The sequence below is a fragment of the Triturus cristatus genome, chromosome 1_1 (assembly GCF_964204655.1).
Source record: "Triturus cristatus chromosome 1_1, aTriCri1.1, whole genome shotgun sequence".
In the NCBI taxonomy this organism is placed as follows: domain Eukaryota; kingdom Metazoa; phylum Chordata; class Amphibia; order Caudata; family Salamandridae; genus Triturus; species Triturus cristatus.
In genome coordinates this window covers 103,207,514-103,231,168 of record NC_140579.1, presented here as the reverse complement: position 1 = coordinate 103,231,168, position 23,655 = coordinate 103,207,514, and the positions used below count along the sequence as shown (strand labels likewise).

The 23,655-nt window shown below is 45.6% G+C and overlaps 1 protein-coding gene across 1 annotated transcript in view; it reads left to right on the top strand.

The window, feature by feature from the left end:
* Nucleotides 1–18,836, top strand: part of LOC146869641 (sialidase-1-like) — a 121,107-nt gene extending 102,271 nt beyond the window's left edge. Inside the window, exon 6 of the mRNA XM_085609010.1 lies at nt 15,573–18,836. Coding sequence (XP_085465136.1) covers nt 15,573–15,790 — 218 coding nt within the window. The 3' untranslated portion in view covers nt 15,791–18,836. The remainder of the gene's footprint in view (nt 1–15,572) is intronic.
* Nucleotides 18,837–23,655: the final 4,819 nt, after the last annotated feature.

Sequence of the window (23,655 nt, the reverse complement as noted above, 5' to 3'; positions counted from 1 at the left end):
GAGAGACAGTTTTTGTCAACTCAGTGTGCAATGCCATTGATCAGACTAGAGAATAGATGACCCTCACAACTGATACATTAAAAACATTCATACTCAAACGCACTAACACACACAACCCTCACATACAACCTCCACAATTGTCACACAACACACACACTTCCAATCACTCGCATACTAGACAAGCATTCACATACAAAACACGAATATCACTCGTTACTTAGCATGCGTTTTGTACGCATGCCATTACAACGCAGTCGTTAGAACGACCGCGTTGTTAGTTCGCATACCTTTTCTACGCAATTCGGAACAACGAATTGCAGTAGGGGGCACTGGATGTTGGAATAGTATAATTTACTATTCCAACTCCAGTCTATGCAGACACTAGGGAAGGTGTTGGATTTTAAATCCAACACCTTGAAGAAATAGGATTTCCTTCTCAGGGGTCTCACTGATACTTAGTCCATTCAAACCAATAATAAAGAATTTGGCACAGAAGCTGAAATATAAAAGAACATTTTTATTAAACTCAAATGAGTGTGACTACGTCACACAGAAGCCGTAGCAACTGAATGAGGTAGTCCATAGAATGGTCTTACTTCACGTCTTATATACTCTTTATCCTGCCCCAGGCTTGTAAGGGAGTTGTACCAATTACATTCCTAAACAAATGGAAAATCTGGAGGGTCAGCAGGTGAGTAGCCTTTGGGGTTTTAGCAGGATATGGGCAAAACATTATAATTACATAGTTCACAAAGGTTAATCTGATTTTGATGGCACAGCAGGGCATGGCATGATTACATGTACAGTATCTTGATTGGCAATCTCAGACAAAGATCGATCAGGGAAATTGGCTTTGCGAGGTCAGTTTCAGGTGAAGAGGTCAGTTTCTTACAGTTCATTCCAGAGTCAGAAAGAAACCTAGTTAATGTATACATGGACTAAGAAGGCCAGGCCACTTTGTTCGCCAGGCTACCTTCACAGGCCTACGTGAGGGCGACACAAAATGGTGGCACAGAACAAAATGGAGTCAGACTCGAGAATTACAGACCCCCAGACCCTCCTTTTGCCATTACGTAGGCAATAACCTAAGACTCATGTTAATCTGAATCTAGGTCTATATCGATATTCATTAGGTCGTCAAGGTGTTGCTGTAACATCATCTTATTATTCTCTACTTCTCTCGGGACAGGTCTCCGAACACACATAGTAGCACAAAGACTCACTTCTGGTGGACCATTTTTGGATGCTAGAGGCGGAGCCACTTCCTCTTCCATGGCAATTTAGTCAAATGAGAACTTAATTAACATTTACTTTATACAATTGCACTGGAATCGCTTGTGCAACTGTGCCCAAAGTCCGTTCAAAGCCTCTCTGGTCCGCATAGGGCCTCTCGATTCAGGCCTCTTCATGAAAATAGTACTGCTTAGTTGGAGTGCCCTCCTGGCAAACACTCACAGCTCACTCGAAAGTCTCAATGTCTCAAGGCAGTGCACCAATAAATTTCCTTTGCGACAGGCACTACAGATATTGTGCTCTTCGTTGGTCACAGGCACAGATCATCTCGTGCAGACCCAAGTACTATTAATCGGAAAGAGCAACAGACTTTCACGCTCAGCAACACTTTCAGGCTCTAACACTCGCTATTCAGTGTCAGAGGATGTTTGGGCTGCTCTTTCATTTAATTTTCCTTTCATCATGTAGTGCCTTAGATCCTCCAGTGCACTGGCCTTCCGTTGGAGCAAAGAAAAGAGAGGGGTTGACCAAAACTCAGGCCAAGGGGCTCAAGGGACTGCACACTGTCAGAGGTTACCAGCACATGATGGGTAGAAAACTGAAGCCTCAAACCAGCCCTGCTATCAACAACAGGGATCCTTCTCTTTCGCTCTTTTACACTGAAACTCTGGTTTTGTGATGTCCAATGCCGTCTGATGGAGCAAGTACGATACCATTGATGGCGCGCTGGCGATCGCTGTCCAGCCTTGCTACTTTCTGGGTGCTGGGACAGTAGGGCCAAGACGTCCGCCTTTCATCTGTAGCTGTCACTGATGGGAATTAGGCTTAAATCAATGTTCTGCAGGTTATTATGACTTAATTCCCGCAGAATCTAGTGACGTAGGAAATGTGACACAGTTGTTAGTTTCCTTCAGTTTAGTATAAAAACAGTTCATTGTATTTAACAATAGGACTGCAGGCAGGTGGCCTGCAATCTTCAAGGGAGTGGCCAGAAGCCATGGGGCAACTCTGGTTTAGAATGCACTGTCACTCTCATAAGATGCAAAGGCAGTACTTCTAGTCCAGAGGTCTCCAACGAGTAGCTCGGGAGCCACTGGTAGCTCGCCAGTACCTTCAAAGTAGCTCTCTGAGGTGAAGTTAAGCCCAGAATCAATTTCAGAGTAGGTGCCTATTAAAGAAGGCAGCACTGATCATCTCAAGACCCTAAGAGTGACAGCCAGCCAAACGTATCACAATAACTCATACCAACACTCAAACACAAAGTGTGCCAGCCTATAGGATCTGCTACATGACAGTCTGTATCCAATCTCAATATAATTAAGCCACAAGGAGATTGACCATGTTGCAGTCTCTCCTTTATCAGTCACAACATGTGTGTGAACAGTGCACCATCAAAAAGGTATGGCAGCAGTAGCCTGAGCTGTAATCAGTGCTGACCCACCAAAATGCGGGACTGCAGGAGTCAGAGTGAAAATGTATCAGTTTAGATGCATGATCAGCTCAAAACCTGAGGAGAACAGGGTATGATACAGACCAGAGAAAACTAAGAGACTTTTAGAACAGATCACCATATTAAACGCTCCTAATAGAGAAAGAGGTTGCTCCAAGGAGAGTGTGAAAAAAAGAAAGTGCTCATGAGGTAGGCAAATTCAATAACCAATCAATTAAACATTCTGGTATCATTAGTAAAACTGGACGTGGTTCATAGTGGCACCAGTTTTACAGATAGGCCAGTCCCTTATGGATTTACAAATATTCATTTCATGATTTTCTAATGGGATAAACATCTCTTAAATTACTACATCTGTGTGTTCCTACATTCCTTATCTAGAACACCTCAAAAGGGGAAACGCATGATACAAATTATCAGGGGCATGCAGATACCTCCCTTTAATAATTGTGCAGCAAGTGCACCATGCAATACTCAGGCTAAACTTTATCTCCTTATGATCACTGAGAATACCTGTCACCCTAGTCTAATAATTCTCAGGTCTCTGGTGTCTGATCTACAATTTTTCCTTTCCCTAGTCACCTGTCCGGAGGGGGCACTATACCCACTTAAAATCACAATCCTGCTACTCAGGACAGCAAATAAGAAACTCTTGGTGTCTCTTATGACTACATGTAGAAGTGCAATATCATAAGGAAAGTTAGGTCACCTTTAGCAAGAGCCACAGATTTATAGTTCATCCTTAGGGTCTAATCAGGGAACATCAATCTAGGCTGATCGTCCCTTAAAGGAAGGAGCAGTAACATGACTAACTGCAGGCGACACACTTTTAATCCTGTATATCTCTTTTTTTTTCAATACCATTATAGCGAAATAGACATGCACTGGTGAAGTGTTGTCTGTCATATTCACAGCATGAAATATCATATCTGTGAAATTTAGTAACCAGAGCAAGTTCAACCAATTGTTGCTCAAAGATGTACATCGTCATGACATCCCCTCACAACACAGGAAAACTTGTAATAGTATCAGAAGCAACAACATAAAACAAAAACATACATAAAATAAAAAAAACACACATGTCAAGCCATCAGATATACGTGCTGTATACCAAGCACAAAAAGCATAGACCAATTACAATAGCACATGTAAATGAGCGGTGACGCACACACTTCATACAGCCCAAAACCCAATATTCGGGCCTGCTTAATTTGTCAGGCTTAAAATTAAAAGTACACTTTCTTTTACTTTCCTCACCCTCCTTTTGATAACTGGTCACCAGTTAGTGGTGATCAGCTGTCAAGTACAACTTACTGTGTCGCTTCTGACACACAGGACCAGCAGGAACAATTCATAGACGGACAAAATGCAAAAACGTGAAAAACACACGAACATTTTTTTTTCAAAGGAGTCACACAAAAACTCATCTTGTTTCAACATACTGCTAACCCCCACCTTACTGACCTCAAGGTCAAACTCTGCCTCTCCTCAGCCCTCTCTCTCTTCACCCTGAAGCTGTCAAAGACAAAAAGCCTTCCTAACTCTTTTTAACCTGCAATAATTAACTTTATTTAAAAACACGTTATATATATTACTTCTGTTAGAGGCTACAATTTGTTTCTATTCTTAGATTATTAAAACAGTTACTGTGAATAACTCACAGAACATAATAACATAACATACTAGCTTTAGAACAAATGTTTGTTACTACCCTATGCAACGGTACTTAGTTCATCAACCTTAAAAGGACGCACGTCTCAGTAGGTCTAGCTAGAGTTATAACCTTTAATCTTGATATTAAACCCAAACCTCTGCACTGGGCACATTGGCTCACTGAGACATTATGCATTTATGCATTTACTGAAGCCAAAGGCACTTTAAAAGCTACTCTAAATGAAAAAAAATGCTGCCTAAATAGTGCCCTCACGCAACTTCGACTTTGACACCTGGGGCACTTAAAAATAAATATCCTATAATTGTGCTACATATTAATCATCCTCAGAATGTTCTTTACAAATTGCAGAGATTGGACATTAGACATATCTCATGTAAATCCTTAGAAAAATGAGTTTTTTACGCCTGCGCCAAGTGAAATTCCATATGCAAATGTTCTCATTTTTGCGGTTCAAAACAACTTAAATTACATTTTAATGTTTGGAGGTCACAGTATGAGTATTAAGCTTTATGAATATTAAAAAACGAATTTAGAAGCACTTATTTTTAATAATTCTTTTTCATAATTAATAATTCTTTTTAATAAACTCAATCATTTTTTATCGGTCCATATATAAAAGCAAGCTGCATCCCTTGCCTATCATTTTAGACGCATTTATTTAATAAGCCTAAACACAGAAGCTTAACTTGAAACATGACAAATTCTTGCGCCACTTTTCTTTTTTTTAAAAAGAACAATTATTCTGACATTAGAACCAAGAATATGCTTATGAAAATGCTTAAAGAGAGGAAACCCTTAATTGAAATGTCTTCTTGTAATACAAAATAATGAACCATAGTTTTGGAACCTTTTTTAAAACAACAGCCTGAAATGCAAAGTTCCACCCGTGTTTAACCCCTTCAGTGCCCCGCCCTTTCCCCGCCCTGTGCCGGGCGTTTCATTAGCGGGCGGGGTTTATGACGAGCTGGACTCGTCATGGGCACAGCGCAACCGCGGCCCATGACGAGTCCAGCTCGTCATGGGCACTGAAGAGGTTAACTGAGGGCGAAGTCCTGGCTTGAGTAAACATTCCTGTCTATTCGTGACTTGCTATTTGCTCCGCGGCAGTAAAAGCTTGTCTCTCAGTGTTATAACATGAGCACGGTGTTCAAACTCTGACATATCAATGCGTGTTGCGTTTAAGTTCAGCAAAGATTTACTTCAGCTGAAGTGTTTGCCTGTTAACCTCTTCTATGCCCATGACGAGATAGTCTCGTCATGGAGCACGGTTGCGCTGTGCCCATGACGAGACTATCTCGTCATGAACCCCGCCCGCTAATGTAACGCCCGGCACAGGAGGGGGAAAGGGCGGGGCACTGAAGGGGTTAATATCTAATACAATGTATGTAAGTAAAAAAATACTATAAGTTTATTTTTCTACAAAACACACAATTTCGTTTTTGATGCCTTTTTATTCCTAGTGAATTGGAATTTTAATTTTATCTTTTAAGCATTTAACAGTTTGTACATATGCATAATTGCTTACTCTATAAATTAAATAGCAACATATAGCTATTGTAGCATATCACATGGTTCATTTCCGGATTTTTATTTAATTTCTACTTAATTAATTAACTGACATTTTGCTTAACAGACTGAAAACATCAAGAAAAAACCACAAACACACATTGAGCTCATTTCAGACATAAACAGAAAGGGGTCAAACACTCAGGACACACAATACAGCGCGTTTTAGTCATTTATTTCATAAATAGCGCCATCGCTATTTACTTACAGAAGTTGCACTAATGGGAAAACCACATAGACATTTAAACACACATTTAACCCACAGATCAACACTCAAGACAGAAACAAAGGACAGCCCACAGACTGTACTTAAACCAAACCATTTGTAAATACTAGTTGTAAGTCATATTTACAAGAAGCACTTCTCAATAGTGTTCCAAAAGACTGCAAAAACAGCCCCACAGACCTTTATTTCCAAGAAGCCAAGATACACTCAATTCACTAGCTTTGGCTGGCAGAACACCAAAAATCGCTCTGCATATCTTTATTCATAAGATTGCGCAGAACAAAGGATCCTTGTATGTATTATGTCCATATTTTAATTCCCTGGGGATACAGAATCACCAAGGAAGAAATATGTTTTTATACCTAAACCTATTTAGGTATTCCCTCTAGGGGAGCCGGCTAATTTACTTCACATCACACCAAGAAAAAGCAACACATTCTTCAATGTGAGCTTTGAAAACAGGCATGCCAAAATACTGCAGAATATGCAATATCATAATCAAAGTAGTGCTTAAGGTACTCTTCATACGTTGCATCGTTCAACAAAACCAGATAGAGAAAAATCTCCTCATTACCTGCCTACACAAATTGCAATTCGCATATACAAACCTATACAAATCCAAAGTTGGCCAACACAAATTCCAAAATTCCAAAGCTATAGTAAGTGTACTAAACTACCTTACCAATCCAAGGCAAAAACCAACAGTAAGAGCCGCATAACGACTTTTACCAAACAAATGGTTGTCCAAATTCTAACTGCCAAGTTCTAAATGACCTAACGGTCTTTTTTTTTTTTTTTTAAATACTCACGCCAAAAAAGGTTCTCAGTCAGGGGTGACATCATGTGGAGGATCAAAATCAGGAAGATCAGAAATATACTGGGCTGCAGACAAAGAATCCCCAGAATCTCCGTGCACAGAGTACCTCCTTAGTAGAGTCCTGTCCTGTCCTCCTCAGTAGATTTCTGTCTTCTGACAAGATCACTCCCACAGATAGCCACTTCTCTGATGAGGCCCACGTTGGCCGCGCCATTTGAAGAAATATGATTTCCTTCTCAGGGGTCTCACTGATACTTAGTCCATTCAAACCAATAATAAAGAATTTGGCACAGAAGCTGAAATATAAAAGAACATTTTTATTAAACTCAAATGAGTGTGACTACGTCACACAGAAGCCATAGCAACTGAATGAGGTAGTCCATAGAATGGTCTTACTTCATGTCTTATATACTCTTTATCCTGCCCCAGGTGTTAGGGGTCGTGCTTCCTGTACCCTATTTATCCGTAAAGCGGATGTTACAGTAGAAAACTCCAACTCCCAGAATGCCTTGCTAGAGGGAGTATCTTGTATGCCTTCCCACGCTGCACCACAATAGATCACATGACTGCTACCGGCATATAGGCTGCTGGCTCACAACCACGAGTGCTTGGCCTTGCTTCCTGCTTTAGGACCACGCTCCCTTGACTGTTTGGATTCTACCCGGACCCGTTCCTCGTCTTTTCCCTGTTTCCTGCGTATTAGAGGAGCCTCAAAACCAACGGAACAACACGTTTCAAGTCCTCGGTACCGTGAGTTGGGTTGAGTGTTGAAGTCTCTAACTACGAGCCTCTGTATTGATTCGCGTGTTGGAAGCGCGCTCTGAGAACATTTCCTGTATCGCTAGCGCGAGGAAGCGCTGTGGAGGTTTTTGTCTGCTTTTGTTTATTTAGCGCTGGAAGCGCACTTTTGAGAACATTATTTGTATCGCTAGCGCCAGGAAGCGCTGTAGAGGTTTTTGCCTGCTTTTGTTTATGTAGCGCTGGAAGCGCGCTCTTGGAAACCTTACCTGTGTAGCTAGCGCGAGGAAGCGCTGTGGTAATCCCTGCCTGCTCCTTTTGGTTAGTGCGGTTATCGCGCTAGATCCCTTGCCAGTTGTTCCTCCCCCCAGCGCTGGGACGCATTGGTGCCTCACAATGTCAGTGAGCTTGTGATTGAAGGCTCAAATCTTTATTGGGACAAACAGTCTTCTTTTATTAACAAAGACATTCAGTACAGTCAAATCAACGGCATCAAGAAAGGACTATTGCTGAAACCAAGGTAGATACACTACTCTCTGCGAATTGTAAAACATTGTATTTCCTCTTCGTGAAGTGTGCTTGATTCCTCCAACAACCCCCCTTCTTATGTGAAGTCTGCCTTCTTTCCACTGGTGTTGTATAGAGGCCCCGTTTCCTGTTTTAAGAAGAGTCCTTAAAGCCACGTCCCCAGGTCTGATTGTGTGAGTATGAGAAGGCATAGAATGTACAGAAAGTAGCGGGGAAGCTCATGAGGGATTAAGACTTACGGCTACCTTGTTGTTTGTGTCTCCTTGTAGGAATCCTTACTTCCCTGCCTGACATCCCCGACAGAAGACCTGGTGGTCCTTTCTGGTCTTTTCGCCCTCTAGGGGGTCCATGTCTTCCTCTAGTGTGTATACACCTATAGGGGTCTGGACCCTGTGAGAGCGTAAAGACATTATCTTTGCTCCCGTGGATCTTGGATTCTCTGTCGTCGGACCCAGAACCGGACAGAAAGGCCAAGCCCACGTAGCTTAAACATCCCCTGAGCGAAGATGGAGCAAGGCGCTTCCTATGATGCAGCTAGGTTAGAACAGTCGCCCCTTGACAATCCTAACATTATTATGTCGGAGTTAGGGAATACCGTAGTCACATTGCAGACAGAGCTTAGAGTGTTAAGGGGAGCGAATCAGCGGTTGGTCACAGAATTAGGAATATTAAAAACACACACCTCATTAGAGACATCAGGAATAGGAACATTTCCCAAACAAAAGCGTAGTTATATTCAGCCAAGTCATTTTCACCTCCCATCCCCACACACATCCGTACCTCCTGTATCCCCATCTGCCCCGATTAATGTTACGGTTGTCACCCCACCCCACACTCCCTTGGCCATGCCTGAACGGTTCAATGGGGATAGCACTAAATATGCAGTCTTCATGAATCAGTGCCATCTCCAGTTCTTGTGTCGAGCAGCGGCGTTCCCTGATGATGCCGCAAAAATAGCTTTCATCATATCTTATCTGAGCGGGAACGCAGCCCTTTAGGCGGTCCCGTTAGTGGAAAACGACGATCCAGTGCTCTATAATTTAACTCAGTTCAAGGAACGGATGCGAAGTTTATTCGCTCGGCATTCTTACATGCAGGCCAGTGACAACGAGTTGCTGAACTTGAAACAAGGGTCAAAGGACCTTCTTACGTATATAACCACGTTCAATCGGTTAGTCACTGAGACAGAGTGGCCTGACGAGAAAAGAACATCCCTCTTTTATCGTGGGTTGAGAGATGAATTAAAAGACATTCTGTCTCAGATTGTAGATCCGCCTGAAGACTGTGCGTCAAAAGGAGAATACTCCCGTCTTTTTCTTTCAAGGCCCGACAAAAAAGAGTCTAAAGATTCGACTGAGCCTATGTAGATTGGTGGGGTCAGAGGCCCTTTAACTGCCGAAGAAAGAGAAAAAAGACGACGTTTGAATCTATGCCTTTACTGCGGTAAGGGAGGGCATTTTGCCCGAGAATGTCCCGTGAAGCCTAAAAGAGTAGATAAACTGGTAAACAAATCAGGAGCAGTGTCTGTGTCGGAAAACTGAAAGACTTGGTAAGTTTGGAGATCGATTTCCCAAGTCCTTCAGTGTCTCAGATCTCGCAGTCTGTCTCTAACAAGTTGTCTCCGGTGCCGAAACATTTTATCATTTCGGTGGTCTTCATCCTGCCCTCTCAACATAGAAAGTCTATGGCTATTTTACTGGATTCTGGGGCTACCGGGAATTTCTTGGATATAACCGTAGCTAAAGCATTGGGGTTGCAATTCATCACAAAATCCTGTCCAGAGAAGGTTCGAGCAGTGGATGGATCAGAGTTGTCATCAGGGTTGATTAGACACCATACTCCTGATATTATCATGGTGTGTGATAATGGGCACTCAGATATAATCTCTTTCGATCTCATTGATACACCCACGTTTGGGGCCATATTAGGAGTACCATGGTTGCAACAGCACAATCCCCATATAGATTGGGTCTCTAGAACAGTAACGTTAAGGTCTTCTTTTTGCACTTTACACTGTTACAAAGAAACGGCCTTATGGCAAACACCGGTATGTTGCGCTACGACATCCTCTCATTCCTCGAGTCTGCCTGCTGAATATCGAGGGTTTGCTAGTGTATTAGATGAGGTGAAGGCGACAGCTCTACCCCCTCATAGAGCATATGATTGTAGAATAGACTTAATCCCAGGAGCAGAACTGCCTATCAGTCGAGTATACGCATTGACTGAACCAGAGACTAAATATCTTTATGATTATTTGCAAGAGATGCTGAAGAAAGGATTCATTCGACATTCTACCTCCCCTGTCTCCTCGCCTCTTTTCTTCATCCCCAAACGTGAAGGAGGATTGAGAGCATGCTTGGATTACAGAGCGTTAATAAAGCTACGGTAAAGAACAAATATCCTCTTCCGCTCATCTCCACTCTCTTGGATCAAGTACGTAAGGCGAAAATATTCACCAAATTAGATCTCAGAGGTGCGTACCATTTGATTCGTGTCAGAGAGGGAGATGAGTGGAAAACGGCTTTTTGTACCAAATTTGGTTTATACGAATACTGTGTTATGCCATTTGGCCTCTGTAATGCTCCAGCAGCATTCCAGTTTTTTGTGAATGAGATCCTGCGAGAATATTTAGATCTCTTTGTTATTGTCTATATTGACGACATCCTAATCTATTCACAGAATGAGCAAGACCACGTAGAGCATGTGAAGTTAATATTGCAAAGATTGCAAGAACACCACCTGTTTGCCAAATTGGACAAATGTTTGTTTCACACACAAAAAGTTGATTTCCTGGGTTTTGTTATCTCTCCAGAAGGGATTCATATGGATCCAGCTAAGGTAGCTGCTATCACCAATTGGAACAGCCCCAAGACCGCGAGAGAAATACAATCCTTTTTAGGATTCGCTAATTTTTATAGGAGATTCATACACCACTTCTCTGACTTAGTGTCTCCTATCACTAGACTGCTAAAGAAAGGGGTGCAGTTTGACTGGGATAAATCTGCAGAAGCTGCTTTTCAGGCTTTAAAAGATCGCTTTACCTCTGCCCCCATAATCAGACACGCTGATGAGACCCTACCGTATTTTGTAGAAGCGGATGCTTCACAATACGCAGTGGGGGGAGTTTTGTCACAACGAGATAGAAATTCAGGTACTCTCCATCCTGTGGCCTATTTCTCAAAGACGCTCTCACAAGCAGAGCAGAACTATACAATCGGGGAAAGTGAATTGTTGGCCATAAAACTGGCTTTTCAGGAGTGGAGACATTATTTATTGGGGTCACCTCATACCATTACGATCTATTCAGACCACCGAAACCTCCAATTCTTTAGATCCGCTAGAGCTCTCACCCCCAGACAGATGAGATGGGTATCTTTCTTTTGTGAATACGACTTTATCATCACCTTCAGACCAGGTGCTCGGCATGGAAAAGCAGATGCCTTATCCCGATTAGGAAAAGAGCTTAGTATTATAGAGGAAGAACCCATGCCCATCATTCCCGAAAACAAGATTGTAGCTTTGAATACCCAGGAGGAGGGTACGGCTGATTCTTCTCTTACACGATTGGAACAGGAGTATAAAGAGTTGGGGCAGGAGACATGGTTAACAGATCCGTTGAATACCGTGGTGAACGGCTTATTTTATCATGACGGAAAACTGTTCATTCCTTCACCTGCAACACGCTCTTTGATATTGAAATGGTGTCATACGTTACCCCTGTCTGCACATCCTGGACCAGACAAAACACGTCAAACTTGTCAACGGTGGTTCTGGTGGAAGGAAATGTATCATGACATCTCTGAATTCTGTAAAGCCTGTTCCACTTGTGCAAGACAAAAAATCCCTGCATTGTGCGCCTACTGGCCTGTTAAGACCTTTACCTGTTCCTGAGTGTCCCTGGTCCACTATCAGCATGGATTTTATCACTGATTTACCTACAAGTAAAGGTTATACAGCTATCTTGGTGGTGGTGGATATGCTATCCAAAATGGCACATTTCATCCCTCTTAAACGACTTCCTAGAGCCACTGAACTCATTGACATTTTCATTGACAACGTAGTGAAATTACACGGTTTACCCTCGGTCATTGTGTCAGACAGAGGACCCCAATTCATCTCTAAATTTTGGCAGGGACTCTGTAAGACACTACAGATAGATCATAGACTCTCGTCCGCTTATCATCCACAAACGGATGGACAAACGGAGAGAACTAACCAATCTCTTGAACAGTTTTTGAGATGTTTATTAAGCACTGTAACCAGTGAATGGAGTAAAGCCCTTCCCTTAGCGGAATTTGCCTACAATAACGCCAATAATTCAGCCACCAAGATTTCTCCTTTTTTCTTTGTCACAGGGCAACACCCGAAATTCTTGCCTTTGCATTTACCCCCGGATATGTTAAACATTCCTGCAGTACATGAACATCACAAGATCCTTAAGTCCATCTGGAAACAAGCCACTAGAGAATTGCACAAAACTAAACAACACATGAAAGAACAGGCAGACAAACATAGGCGTCCGGCTCCTGTTTACTCTGAGGGGGATTCGGTATGGTTATCTACAAAAAACCTCAGACTAACAGGACCCCGTAAATTCTGGCCCCGGTATATAGGACCTTTCCCTATCACTCGGATAATCAATCCGGTAGCTGTGAAACTGGATCTCCCAACAGACATGCAGATACACCCCGTTTTTCACATTTCTCTCCTTAAACCCTTCATCCCTCCCTCTAACCCAGAGCCTCCACCTCCTCCCATCACGGTGAATGGTGAGCAAGAGTTTGAAGTCAGGCGTATTGTTGATTCTCGCAGACATCGAGGAAGGTTGCAATACTTAATAGATTGGGTAGGGTATTCTCCCGAAGATAGAACCTGGGAACCTGCAGAGAATGTTCATGCTCCAGTATTAGTCAGGAGATTTCACGCCTTGTTCCCCTCCAAACCCAGGCCTGTGAATAGACCGTTAGGGGGGAGAACTGTTAGGGGTCGTGCTTCCTGTACCCTATTTATCCGTAAAGCGGATGTTACAGTAGAAAACTCCAACTCCCAGAATGCCTTGCTAGAGGGAGTATCTTGTATGCCTTCCCATGCTGCACCACAATAGATCACATGACTGCTACCGGCATATAGGCTGCTGGCTCACAACCACGAGTGCTTGGCCTTGCTTCCTGCTTTAGGACCACGCTCCCTTGATTGTTTGGATCCTACCCGGACCCGTTCCTCGTCTTTTCCCTGTTTCCTGCGTATTAGAGGAGCCTCAAAACCAACGGAACAACACGTTTCAAGTCCTCGGTACCGTGAGTTGGGTTGAGTGTTGAAGTCTCTAACTACGAGCCTCTGTATTGATTTGCGTGTTGGAAGCGCGCTCTGAGAACATTTCCTGTATCGCTAGCGCGAGGAAGCGCTGTGGAGGTTTTTGTCTGCTTTTGTTTATTTAGCGCTGGAAGCGCACTTTTGAGAACATTATTTGTATCGCTAGCGCGAGGAAGCGCTGTGGAGGTTTTTGCCTGCTTTTGCTTTTGTTTATGTAGCGCTGGAAGCGCGCTCTTGGAAACCTTACCTGTGTAGCTAGCGCGAGGAAGCGCTGTGGTAATCCCTGCCTGCTCCTTTTGGTTAGTGCGGTTATCGCGCTAGATCCCTTGCCAGTTGTTCCTCCCCCCAGCGCTGGGACGCGTTGGTGCCTCACAATGTCAGTGAGCTTGTGATTGAAGGCTCAAATCTTTATTGGGACAAACAGTCTTCTTTTATTAACAAAGACATTCAGTACAGTCAAATCAACGGCATCAAGAAAGGACTATTGCTGAAACCAAGGTGGATACACTACTCTCTGCGAATTGTAAAACATTGTATTTCCTCTTCGTGAACTGTGCTTGATTCCTCCAACAACCCCCCTTCTTATGTGAAGTCTGCCTTCTTTCCACTGGTGTTGTATAGAGGCACCGTTTCCTGTTTTATGAAGAGTCCTTAAAGCCACGTCCCCAGGTCTGATTGTGTGAGTATGAGAAGGCATAGAATGTACAGAAAGTAGCGGGGAAGCTCATGAGGGATTAAGACTTACGGCTACCTTGTTGTTTGTGTCTCCTTGTAGTAATACTTACTTCCCTGCCTGACATCCCCGACAGAAGACCTGGTGGTCCTTTCTGGTCTCTTCGCCCTCTAGGGGGTCCATGTCTTCCTCTAGTGTGTATACACCTATAGGGGTCTGGACCCTGTGAGAGCGTGGATCTTGGATTCTCTGTCGTCGGATCCAGAACCGGATACCAGGCATGTAAGGGAGTTGTACCAATTACATTCCTAAACAAATGGAAAATCTGAAGGGTCAGCAGGTGAGTAGCCTTTGGGGTTTTAGCAAAATATGGGCAAAACATTATAATTACATAGTTCACAAAGGTTAATCTGATTTAGATGGCACAGCAGGGCATGGCATGATTACATGTACAGTATCTTGATTGGCAATCTCAGACAAAGATCGATCAGGGAAATTGGCTTTGCGAGGTCAGTTTCAGGTGAAGAGGTCAGTTTCTTACAGTTCATTCCAGAGTCAGAAAGAAACCTAGTTAATGTATACATGGACTAAGAAGGCCAGGCTACTTTGTTCGCCAGGCTACCTTCACAGGCCTACGTGAGGTCAACACAAAATGGTGGCACAGAACAAAATGGAGTCAGACTCGAGAATTACAGAACCTAAACCTTCTCCCCCCTAACGCAAGTCGCTGTTCTGACTTGTGTAGTAAAGGTATACGAACTAACAAAGCGGTCGTTCTTACGTCCGCGTTGTAATGGCATGCGAAGAATCGCATGCGAAGTAAACGCTGTTTACCACAAAACACACACACTCCCCTACAAAACACACTCCCAAATTCACGCTATGCACATACAGTGCTCACATTCACTCTGACAATTGACAAATAAGCATACCCTCACATGCACACTCACTCTTTCACACCCTTTACACACACAGCTCATACTCACACACAGTACACTCGCAGTATTAAAAACACTTCCATACAGGTGTGTACACACACTCTACAGAGCCAGAACGTGTCTCTCATAATATGGCGAGGTCCTTACAGTGATTGTGTGGTAAATTGAATTTTTAGAGATGCCATTAAAGTACTTTACCAGCCCACAGGGGGCTTTTAAGACTGCGGTACCAGCACTTGGTAGTACCAGAGCGATTGAAAGGAGGCAGACCAACAAAACCTCAGTCTCAGACTGGGGCAAGGGCATTGCTGGGGGATTCAGTGTTTGGGTCAGAGAGTATGAACTACTTCTGACTGTGCCTGAATGGACGTTGTTTCTCCTCTCACAGCATTCTTTTGGTCTTTGGTCTCCCCAGGTGTGAACTTGACCCTGCGTTGGAGCTTCTGCAATGGCAACTCCTGGGTGAAGGAGACGTCCCAGATCTGGGCCGCTGCCAGTGGCTACTCCTCCATGACAACGCTGAACCACACTATTGACGACGAACAGTACATCTATATCATCTACGAGAAGGGCCGAGTTGACATCACAGAATCCATATCCATGGCCAAAGTCAACATCTATGGGCTGTTATGACCTCCCAAGGGCTCAGACGAGCCTCTCAGGCACAGTGGTGGCCATGGTGCGAACTCTGGTTATGCTCTACTCTGCCATCAGTAAAGGGTACTGCAGATACATCATGTGTGGGATGGACCATTCCATGCACTTCAACATGGTCAACATCTGAAGCCGCTATGACCACCCAAGGGGGAGAGCGAGCTGCCCACTTGTGAACACCTGCTACCTTGGTGTAGACTCTCCAGAGACAGGACTCTAAAATACCTCTACAAAAACAAAAAACACAATTAATGACAGAAAACCCCGATACATTCGAGAATACAACGTTACCTGTTTTTGTTTTTTCTTGTTTAGGGGGGCAAGTGGTCTGCTTATGTATGAACTTCACCCTTGTATTTGTGCGGGAGCTGATGTATTCCACTTCCTCTTTTTCGAAATTTTTGAATCCTATCTTATTAACATCAATCATGTGCATGACCTTCGAAAACAGTTAAATTATGCCAGGAGTTGTTGACTGGGAATGTTCATTGTACCTTGCTGCTCATATGACTCCGGAGGAAAACGAGGACAAGCCTCACGCACAAACACTAAACCCCCTGATGTTTGAGGGAAAGCCAATGGAGCCGAAACGGAGCTACTTCTGATTGGTGTAGGTAGTTTACCAGAGCCCCTTCCCCCCCCCATAGCCTCTTATCCTGTTACTCGCAAGTACGAGCCTCAGAATCACCTTGGCTCAGAAATGAATTATTATACCCTACTTTACTGCTATAGAAGGAGGGAAACAAATGTCTCCAGCTTTTCGTGTCATCGCCGCCCACAGATACGCTTCAATAAGTCAGCCTATCACTAAAAGTTACTTCAACGAAAAATATACAGGGCTTTTCTGTAAGCTGCATCACGTTCACTCAAAGCAGAACCACCCAGCTTATGTACAGATTTGGGCAAAATGATGACATGGCCTGCCCGGCATAGTCTGCGCTGCTTTCTCAAGAATGTTCAAATGATATCTGCTAGAAGCTCTCCAGCTAATCTCAAAGTGTGCATTGCCGGATGAGGGCCTCATGTTTAGAGAGGTTACTGGTGGGAAGACCTGACTCGCGGAGGCCGGTTGCTTCCCTGGAATGGCCGAAGAACCACCTAGTAGGTATCTTAAGAGTGGTCAGAGATATCCTTTTCATGAACTCAAATTGAGATTGTGGGTCACCACTGTAGTCCTCCCCCCCCCCCCCCCCCCATTGACAAGCAGCCATGCTATGCATGTACTTGGCCACAATTCAAGATAGGAGGCGCTAATATGGAGGTTGAAATGTTGAAAAGGGCAGATTTGAATTTCCAGGATCAGCAAAAAGTGATATTGGCTCTGTTGATAATTAAATGTCCCATCTAAGCTTTTTCAGTTTCTCAGATTTGATGTCCATTGAGGACTGATGCCTCCACACCTACAGGAAGGCCTCGCACAGATGAAGCCTCGTCGTTTGTACCCAAGTTTCTCATTTCTACTTAACATGTTCTTGCATTTCTTGCATACAGACCGAAAACTCTTCTTTCATAAATCTGTGTGTCATGCCTTGTTAAATTTATAGATGTTAACATATTTTCAGTATCTCACTGAGTATGTAAAGGTGTACATAATATTGTATGCAATTGCTATTTCTGGGATACTTTGACAGTGTTTTGCTTTGAAATTCTGTCTGTTGAAGGATAAAAAATATTTCTTAAATTAGCCAGCCAACAGTGTGTCTTAGCTTGGCTGAAAAAGGTAACGCCACATCTTGTTAATGGATTTGTCTCTAGCGGGGAGAAAGAAGACTTATGTTTGCAGAAACATCTGCCTTATTGGTGGTCTTCCCTTCATTGGCAACAGGATTCAAAGGGTCGAGCAAACTAGGGTATCTGCCTTGGAATTCAGATGGAGTAAATGGTGATACGTGGATTCTCTAGTAAAGATGGGTGTAAAGGGTGATTCACTTCACTTGAATTTGTACCAGTAGAAATATAGACTTTCCATTTATAGTTGCAAACTGAATCCTTCTCACATTTGTAGCTGTTCTGTATCTTGAGCACTTTGCTGATTGGTAGCAGAAAATAGAAGAGCATTCTCTATTACTATGGTTGAAAAAACACTGAGGTACCGATGAGGTACCCTGCCTCCCTTTTGGCCTGAGTGATGACTCTTGAACCCTCAAGTGCCAAGGAAGGCTTTATGACCTGTATGTACGAGTCGGTGAAAAACATAAAAGCTATTGACAGCAGAAGACCATCATTAATGCTAAAAGCCTTCATCTTTGTCTCTGGTTGCTCACAGGGGATGCAAGAGAGTTTACGTGGAAGAATTACCTTGCAGGATTTGTAGTCCATAAAAAGGCAGCTGGTGTGTTGGGCATATCATGTGACGTGTAGTGTTTCTGAGAACCATTGGAAGACCAGTGTGGTGTTCCGGCTTTTACCTGAACATTGTCTGTGCCATGATTTGCCAGAAGGTATTGAATCTCCACAAACCTCTGGTCCTGAGATCCCACCGCCCTTGCAAGAGGTTGTCAAGCCTTGGTACACCTCCACCTCAGCCTGCCAGTCAATTCCCCCTGAAGTGAAGGAGGCTTACAGCTTCATCCCTAAGCGGCCGATCAGCATATCTCAACTTGCTCAGCTCTCAACTGCTGAAAGGAATAAAGATCCAACCAAAAGAGGGCCTCTTGCCAAAGACGTAAGAATTAAACTGTTATTGATTTTTATATCCCCTTTCGTGATCAGGGATATGATTTTTAGCTAGTACGATCAGCTACAGTACAAAACGAGCATTGGCATAGCCAATACGTCTCGCTTTTGGGACCTTATAAGTGATTAGCCATGCAACACTTGGATGTTGTTTAATGAAGGATATTGTGCTGGATAACTAAACACCTATAATGTCCCAAAGGCGAGACCTATAGGCTATGCATTGGGGGGCCTTATGAGTGTATATGTAGAGCTATTGACTTTGCCAATGTTTCTAAGCTGTGCTGTAGAGAAGTGTGGCTGCTGTGCAGCATGCTGAGAAGTTGTAATTAAAAAGTGTAAGAACCATTGAGTGATGCTATTGTGTCGTTGAGTGATGCTGTGCTGGCCCTGAGTTATGCAGCGTTTGCGTTGAGTGATGCTGTGCTGGCCCTGAGCGATGCTGTGGTGGCGCCGAGTGATGCTGTGGTTGCCCTGAGTGATGCTGTGGTGGTACTGAGTGATGCTGTGGTGATGCTGATTGATGCTGTGGTGCTGCAGAGTGATGCTGTGGTAGCGCATAGTGATGCTGTGGTGGTACTAAGTGATGCTGTGGTATTCTTGAGTGATGCTGTGGTGGTGCTGAGTGATCCTGTTGTGGCGCTGAGTGATGCCATGGTGGTGCTGAGTGATGCCATGGTGGTGCTGAGTGATGATGTGGTGGTGCTGACTGATGCTGTGGTGGTGCTGAGTGAGGCTGTGGTGGTGCTGAGTGAGGCTGTGGTGGTGCTGAGTGAGGCTGTGGTGGTGCTGAGTGAGGCTGTGGTGGTCCTGAGTGACGCTGTGGTGGTGCTGACTGATAATGTGGCTGCGTTGAGTGATTCTGTGGTGGCCCTGAGTGATGCTGTGGTGATGCTGACTGATGCTGTTTGATGCTGTGATGCTGCTGAGTAATCCTGTGGTGGTACTGAGTGATGCTGTGGTGTTCCTGAGTGATGCTGTGGTGTTTGAGTGATGTTGTGGTGTCCTGTTTGTGAAAAAGCCATAAATCTTTACATAAAATTGAACCTGTGGTGTTGTTGAGTGATGCAGTGTCGGCCCTGAGTGATAATGTGGTGTCGCTGAGTGATACTTTGGTGGTGCTGAGTGATACTGTGGTGGTGCTGGTGGTGCTGGAAGAGGTGACCATCATTGGCCATCTAGCGCTTGTTGCGCATACACGTTCGTTTGCTGGCTGCACATTGAGTTTTTAAGCTCCCTGTTTTCTATCTTGGTTAACTTTTAGTTTCTTTTCTCCCCTGCTTTTATTAGGGGGTTCCCCTCCCTGGCCCTCACTTGCACCTTAAAATTGTGGAACTTGCACCGCTGTTTCGGCGGGTCCGGGCTCACGGGGCTCCCGCGCGCACTTTGGCCGCCATCTTGGAGCGGGTTGGAACGCTCATTCGACATCCAGGTGAGCGCTCTAGTGCTCCGCCTGGTTAACCTATTTTAGGTGTGGGGTTTGTGCGGGTCAGCCTGGAAGAGGTGACCATCATTGGCCATCTAGCGCTTGTTGCGCATACACGTTCGTTTGCTGGCTGCACATTGAGTTTTTAAGCTCCCTGTTTTCTATCTTGGTTAACTTTTAGTTTCTTTTCTCCCCTGCTTTTATTAGGGGGTTCCCCTCCCTGGCCCTCACTTGCACCTTAAAATTGTGGAACTTGCACCGCTGTTTCGGCGGGTCCGGGCTCATGGGGCTCCCGCGCGCACTTTGGCCGCCATCTTGGAGCGGGTTGGAACGCTCATTCGACATCCAGGTGAGCGCTCTAGTGCTCCGCCTGGTTAACCTATTTTAGGTGTGGGGTTTGTGCGGGTCAGCCTGGAAGAGGTGACCATCATTGGCCATCTAGCGCTTGTTGCGCATACACGTTCGTTTGCTGGCTGCACATTGAGTTTTTAAGCTCCCTGTTTTCTATCTTGGTTAACTTTTAGTTTCTTTTCTCCCCTGCTTTTATTAGGGGGTTCCCCTCCCTGGCCCTCACTTGCACCTTAAAATTGTGGAACTTGCACCGCTGTTTCGGCGGGTCCGGGCTCACGGGGCTCCCGCGCGCACTTTGGCCGCCATCTTGGAGCGGGTTGGAACGCTCATTCGACATCCAGGTGAGCGCTCTAGTGCTCCGCCTGTCACGCCTATATAACACCATCTGCGTAGCGCAGCGGTCACGCGCAGCGGTGACGTGCCTTCGCTACGCCTGAGTCTCGCCTGAGTCTCGCCTGAGTCTCGCCTGAGTCTCGCCAGAGTCCTGCCCGTCTGCGCCCGTCAGCGTCCCGGAGGCGACCGGAGCGGCGGGTAGGGCTCTAAACATCTGGAATGTGCCCCCCAGGGACACCAGTGCTGCAGTATTCCCTTGGGGAACTTCGCTCCTTTGACACCTTGGTCGCAGGCTGTCGCACTGTCTTTCCCGGACGCCATGGCGGGAAACGCGGCTGCCCTGGTTGTGGCTGGCGCCCTAACCGCTCTCAGGTATCACGCCCCAATAAGAACACCCTCAGTGTGGGTTATCGCTGCATGCTATTAAACACCAGGTCGGCGTGCAAACATGCGCAAGACATATTTGAGCTTCTAGATACAGTGAAGCCACTATGCCTTATGCTTACTGAGACGTGGTGGGGTGAATTTTCCAATCCTGATGTCGCTACGGCAATCCCGCCGGATTATAACATTTTCAGGAAGGATAGAGCTAAGGGAAGGGGTGGTGGAGTGGCATTGGTGGTCAAGAAAGGCACGCCTTGTGTGATCCTGCCAGTGAAGGATATCCGAGGTTCAGAGACCCTCGCTTTTTCTATTACTCTGTCTCCACATCAATCTGTTAAGGGATTACTCGTGTATAGACCACCTGGTTTACCCGGTACGTTCTTTGAAGATCTGGACTCCGTGTTGTTGGGGCTGGCCCTGAAAGCGGAACATTGCATCGTGGCAGGGGATTTCAACTTTCGGATGGATGATCCGTCCGACCCTGCTGCCATTAAACTTTCTGAGGCTATGGCCCCGCTGGGACTGATTCCTCATTTGCAGGAACCTACGCACGAGAAGGGGCACACTCTTGACCAGGTATTCTCGTCTTCCCCTCTCGGGGCGATTGAGACTATACCAGTACTATGGTCAGACCACTTGCTGGCCAAATTTACGATCAAAGGCACAGTCAAACCGGTGGCTGCCTTGGCACAGCAACAGGGTCGTGTCCATAGGGCATATCATCGTGTGACCCCAGAGATGCTGGCTCAGGCTGCTGTGGATCATCCATGCTCCCTCTCGGGCGATCTGGATAGGGACTTGGAGACCCTGCAAGCTTGTCTTCTAGACAGGCTGAATGATCTTGCCCCGGAACTGACACCCCGCCTGACACCGAAACGGGTCTCTGCGCCTTGGTTCACCGCAGCACTGTCGGCTACGCGGCAGCAGTGTAAGGTGGCCGAGAGAGCTTGGCGGGCACAATATGATACTATAGCCAAGCTGACCTATAAAACGGTGGTCAAGGCCTATCACCGGGACATTCGCCTGGAAAAAAAAGCGTATCTTCCAAGGAGAATAGAAGTTGCTTCTAACTCCTGCAAGGAGATTTTCTCCATTGTGAGAGAATTTATTTCCCCATGGTCTAACACCTCGGATGAAAAACAGTCTGGTACCTGGGCTTCGGACCTTGCTGACTTTTTTACGAGCAAGATCCAACGCATACAGGACTCTTTTCCATCGCCTGGGCCCATGGGCCAGACTAATCCTGAAGCCATTTTATCCCCGCGGGCTTGGCCTGGTGTGACGCTGAGTGTGTTTCCTTCGCTCTCGGCTCCCGACTCTTTAGCACTAATGGGCAATCTTAAATCGGGTTCGCCCCTCGACCCATGCCCTGCTAAATTTTTAGCGAAAGTTGCGGAGGTGATTAATCCATTAGCAAACCCGCTGCTGAATCTTTCGTTGAGTCAGGGAGTGGTCCCGCACGCCGGGAAACAGGCGATGGTGATTCCATTGCTTAAAAAGCCAGGCCTAGACCCGAAGGCCCCGGTCAATTATAGGCCCATCTCTCTGTTGCCGGCTCTCACGAAGATTGTGGAAAAGCACGTTCAGGTTGTGCTCTCCAATTTTCTTGAGACCAACGAGATCTTGCACGCTACCCAGTCTGGTTTTCGTCCTCATCTCAGCACAGAGACTGCGCTCCTTGAGGTCTCAGAAACCATTAAAGGTGTCCTGGACTCTGGGGGCAAAGCCATGCTGGTGATGTTGGACTTGTCGGCGGCGTTCGACACCGTCCCCCATGATGGCCTTCTCGCAAGACTCTTTGAGATAGGTCTGCGGGGGACGGTGCTCGGCTGGTTTTCCTCCTTTCTTGCCGGCCGCCGGCAAACGGTCTGGGCCTCGCCAGATTCCGCCGTGATGCCGCCTCTGGGAGTCTGGGTCCCACAGGGCTCTATCTTGAGCCCGACCCTATTTAACATCTTCATGACCCCGTTGGCGGCACTGGCGGAGTCGTATGGGGCCCAGATCGTATCCTACGCTGACGACACCCAGCTCCTCTTCTCGTGTAGGAGAGGAGGAGACTTTGATGGGGAGAGTATCAGGGATTGCCTTGGGGCTGTTTTTCAATGGTTCCAACTGAACAGCCTCAAGTGCAACTCCGATAAGTCTGAGGTACTCTTCTTTGGGTGCGACTGAGCCAGACTGGCAGGCCTGGTGGCCGATTGATATGTTTCCTCCGTCCTGCTCCTCCCAAGTCGCCAACAATTTGGGGGTTAAGATGGATAAGGGGCTAACATTTAAATCCCAGATCCTCGGGGTGTCGGGCACCTGCTTCGGCATCCTCAGGATGCTGCGGAGGTTCCTTCCCCTGCTGTCTGAGGAGCATAGCAAACTGACAGTGCAGGCTCTGATCGGGTCCAGGTTGGATTATTCTAACATTCTTTACCTGGGCCTGCCAGAGTATTTGCTGCAGCGGCTCCAAGTGGTGCAGAACGCTGCTGCGAGAGCAATCTTTGGATTAAATAGACGGGCCAGTGCATCTGGCTTGTTGAGAACCTTGCATTGGCTCCCTATCCGGAAGCGGATCGCCTTCAAGGCTCTGACTCTGGCCTACAAAGCTCTCCACGCGGTGGGAGCTAAGTATCTTCAAAAGAGACTGGTCTTCTATCAGCCGACCCGGTCTTTGAGGTCGGAATCT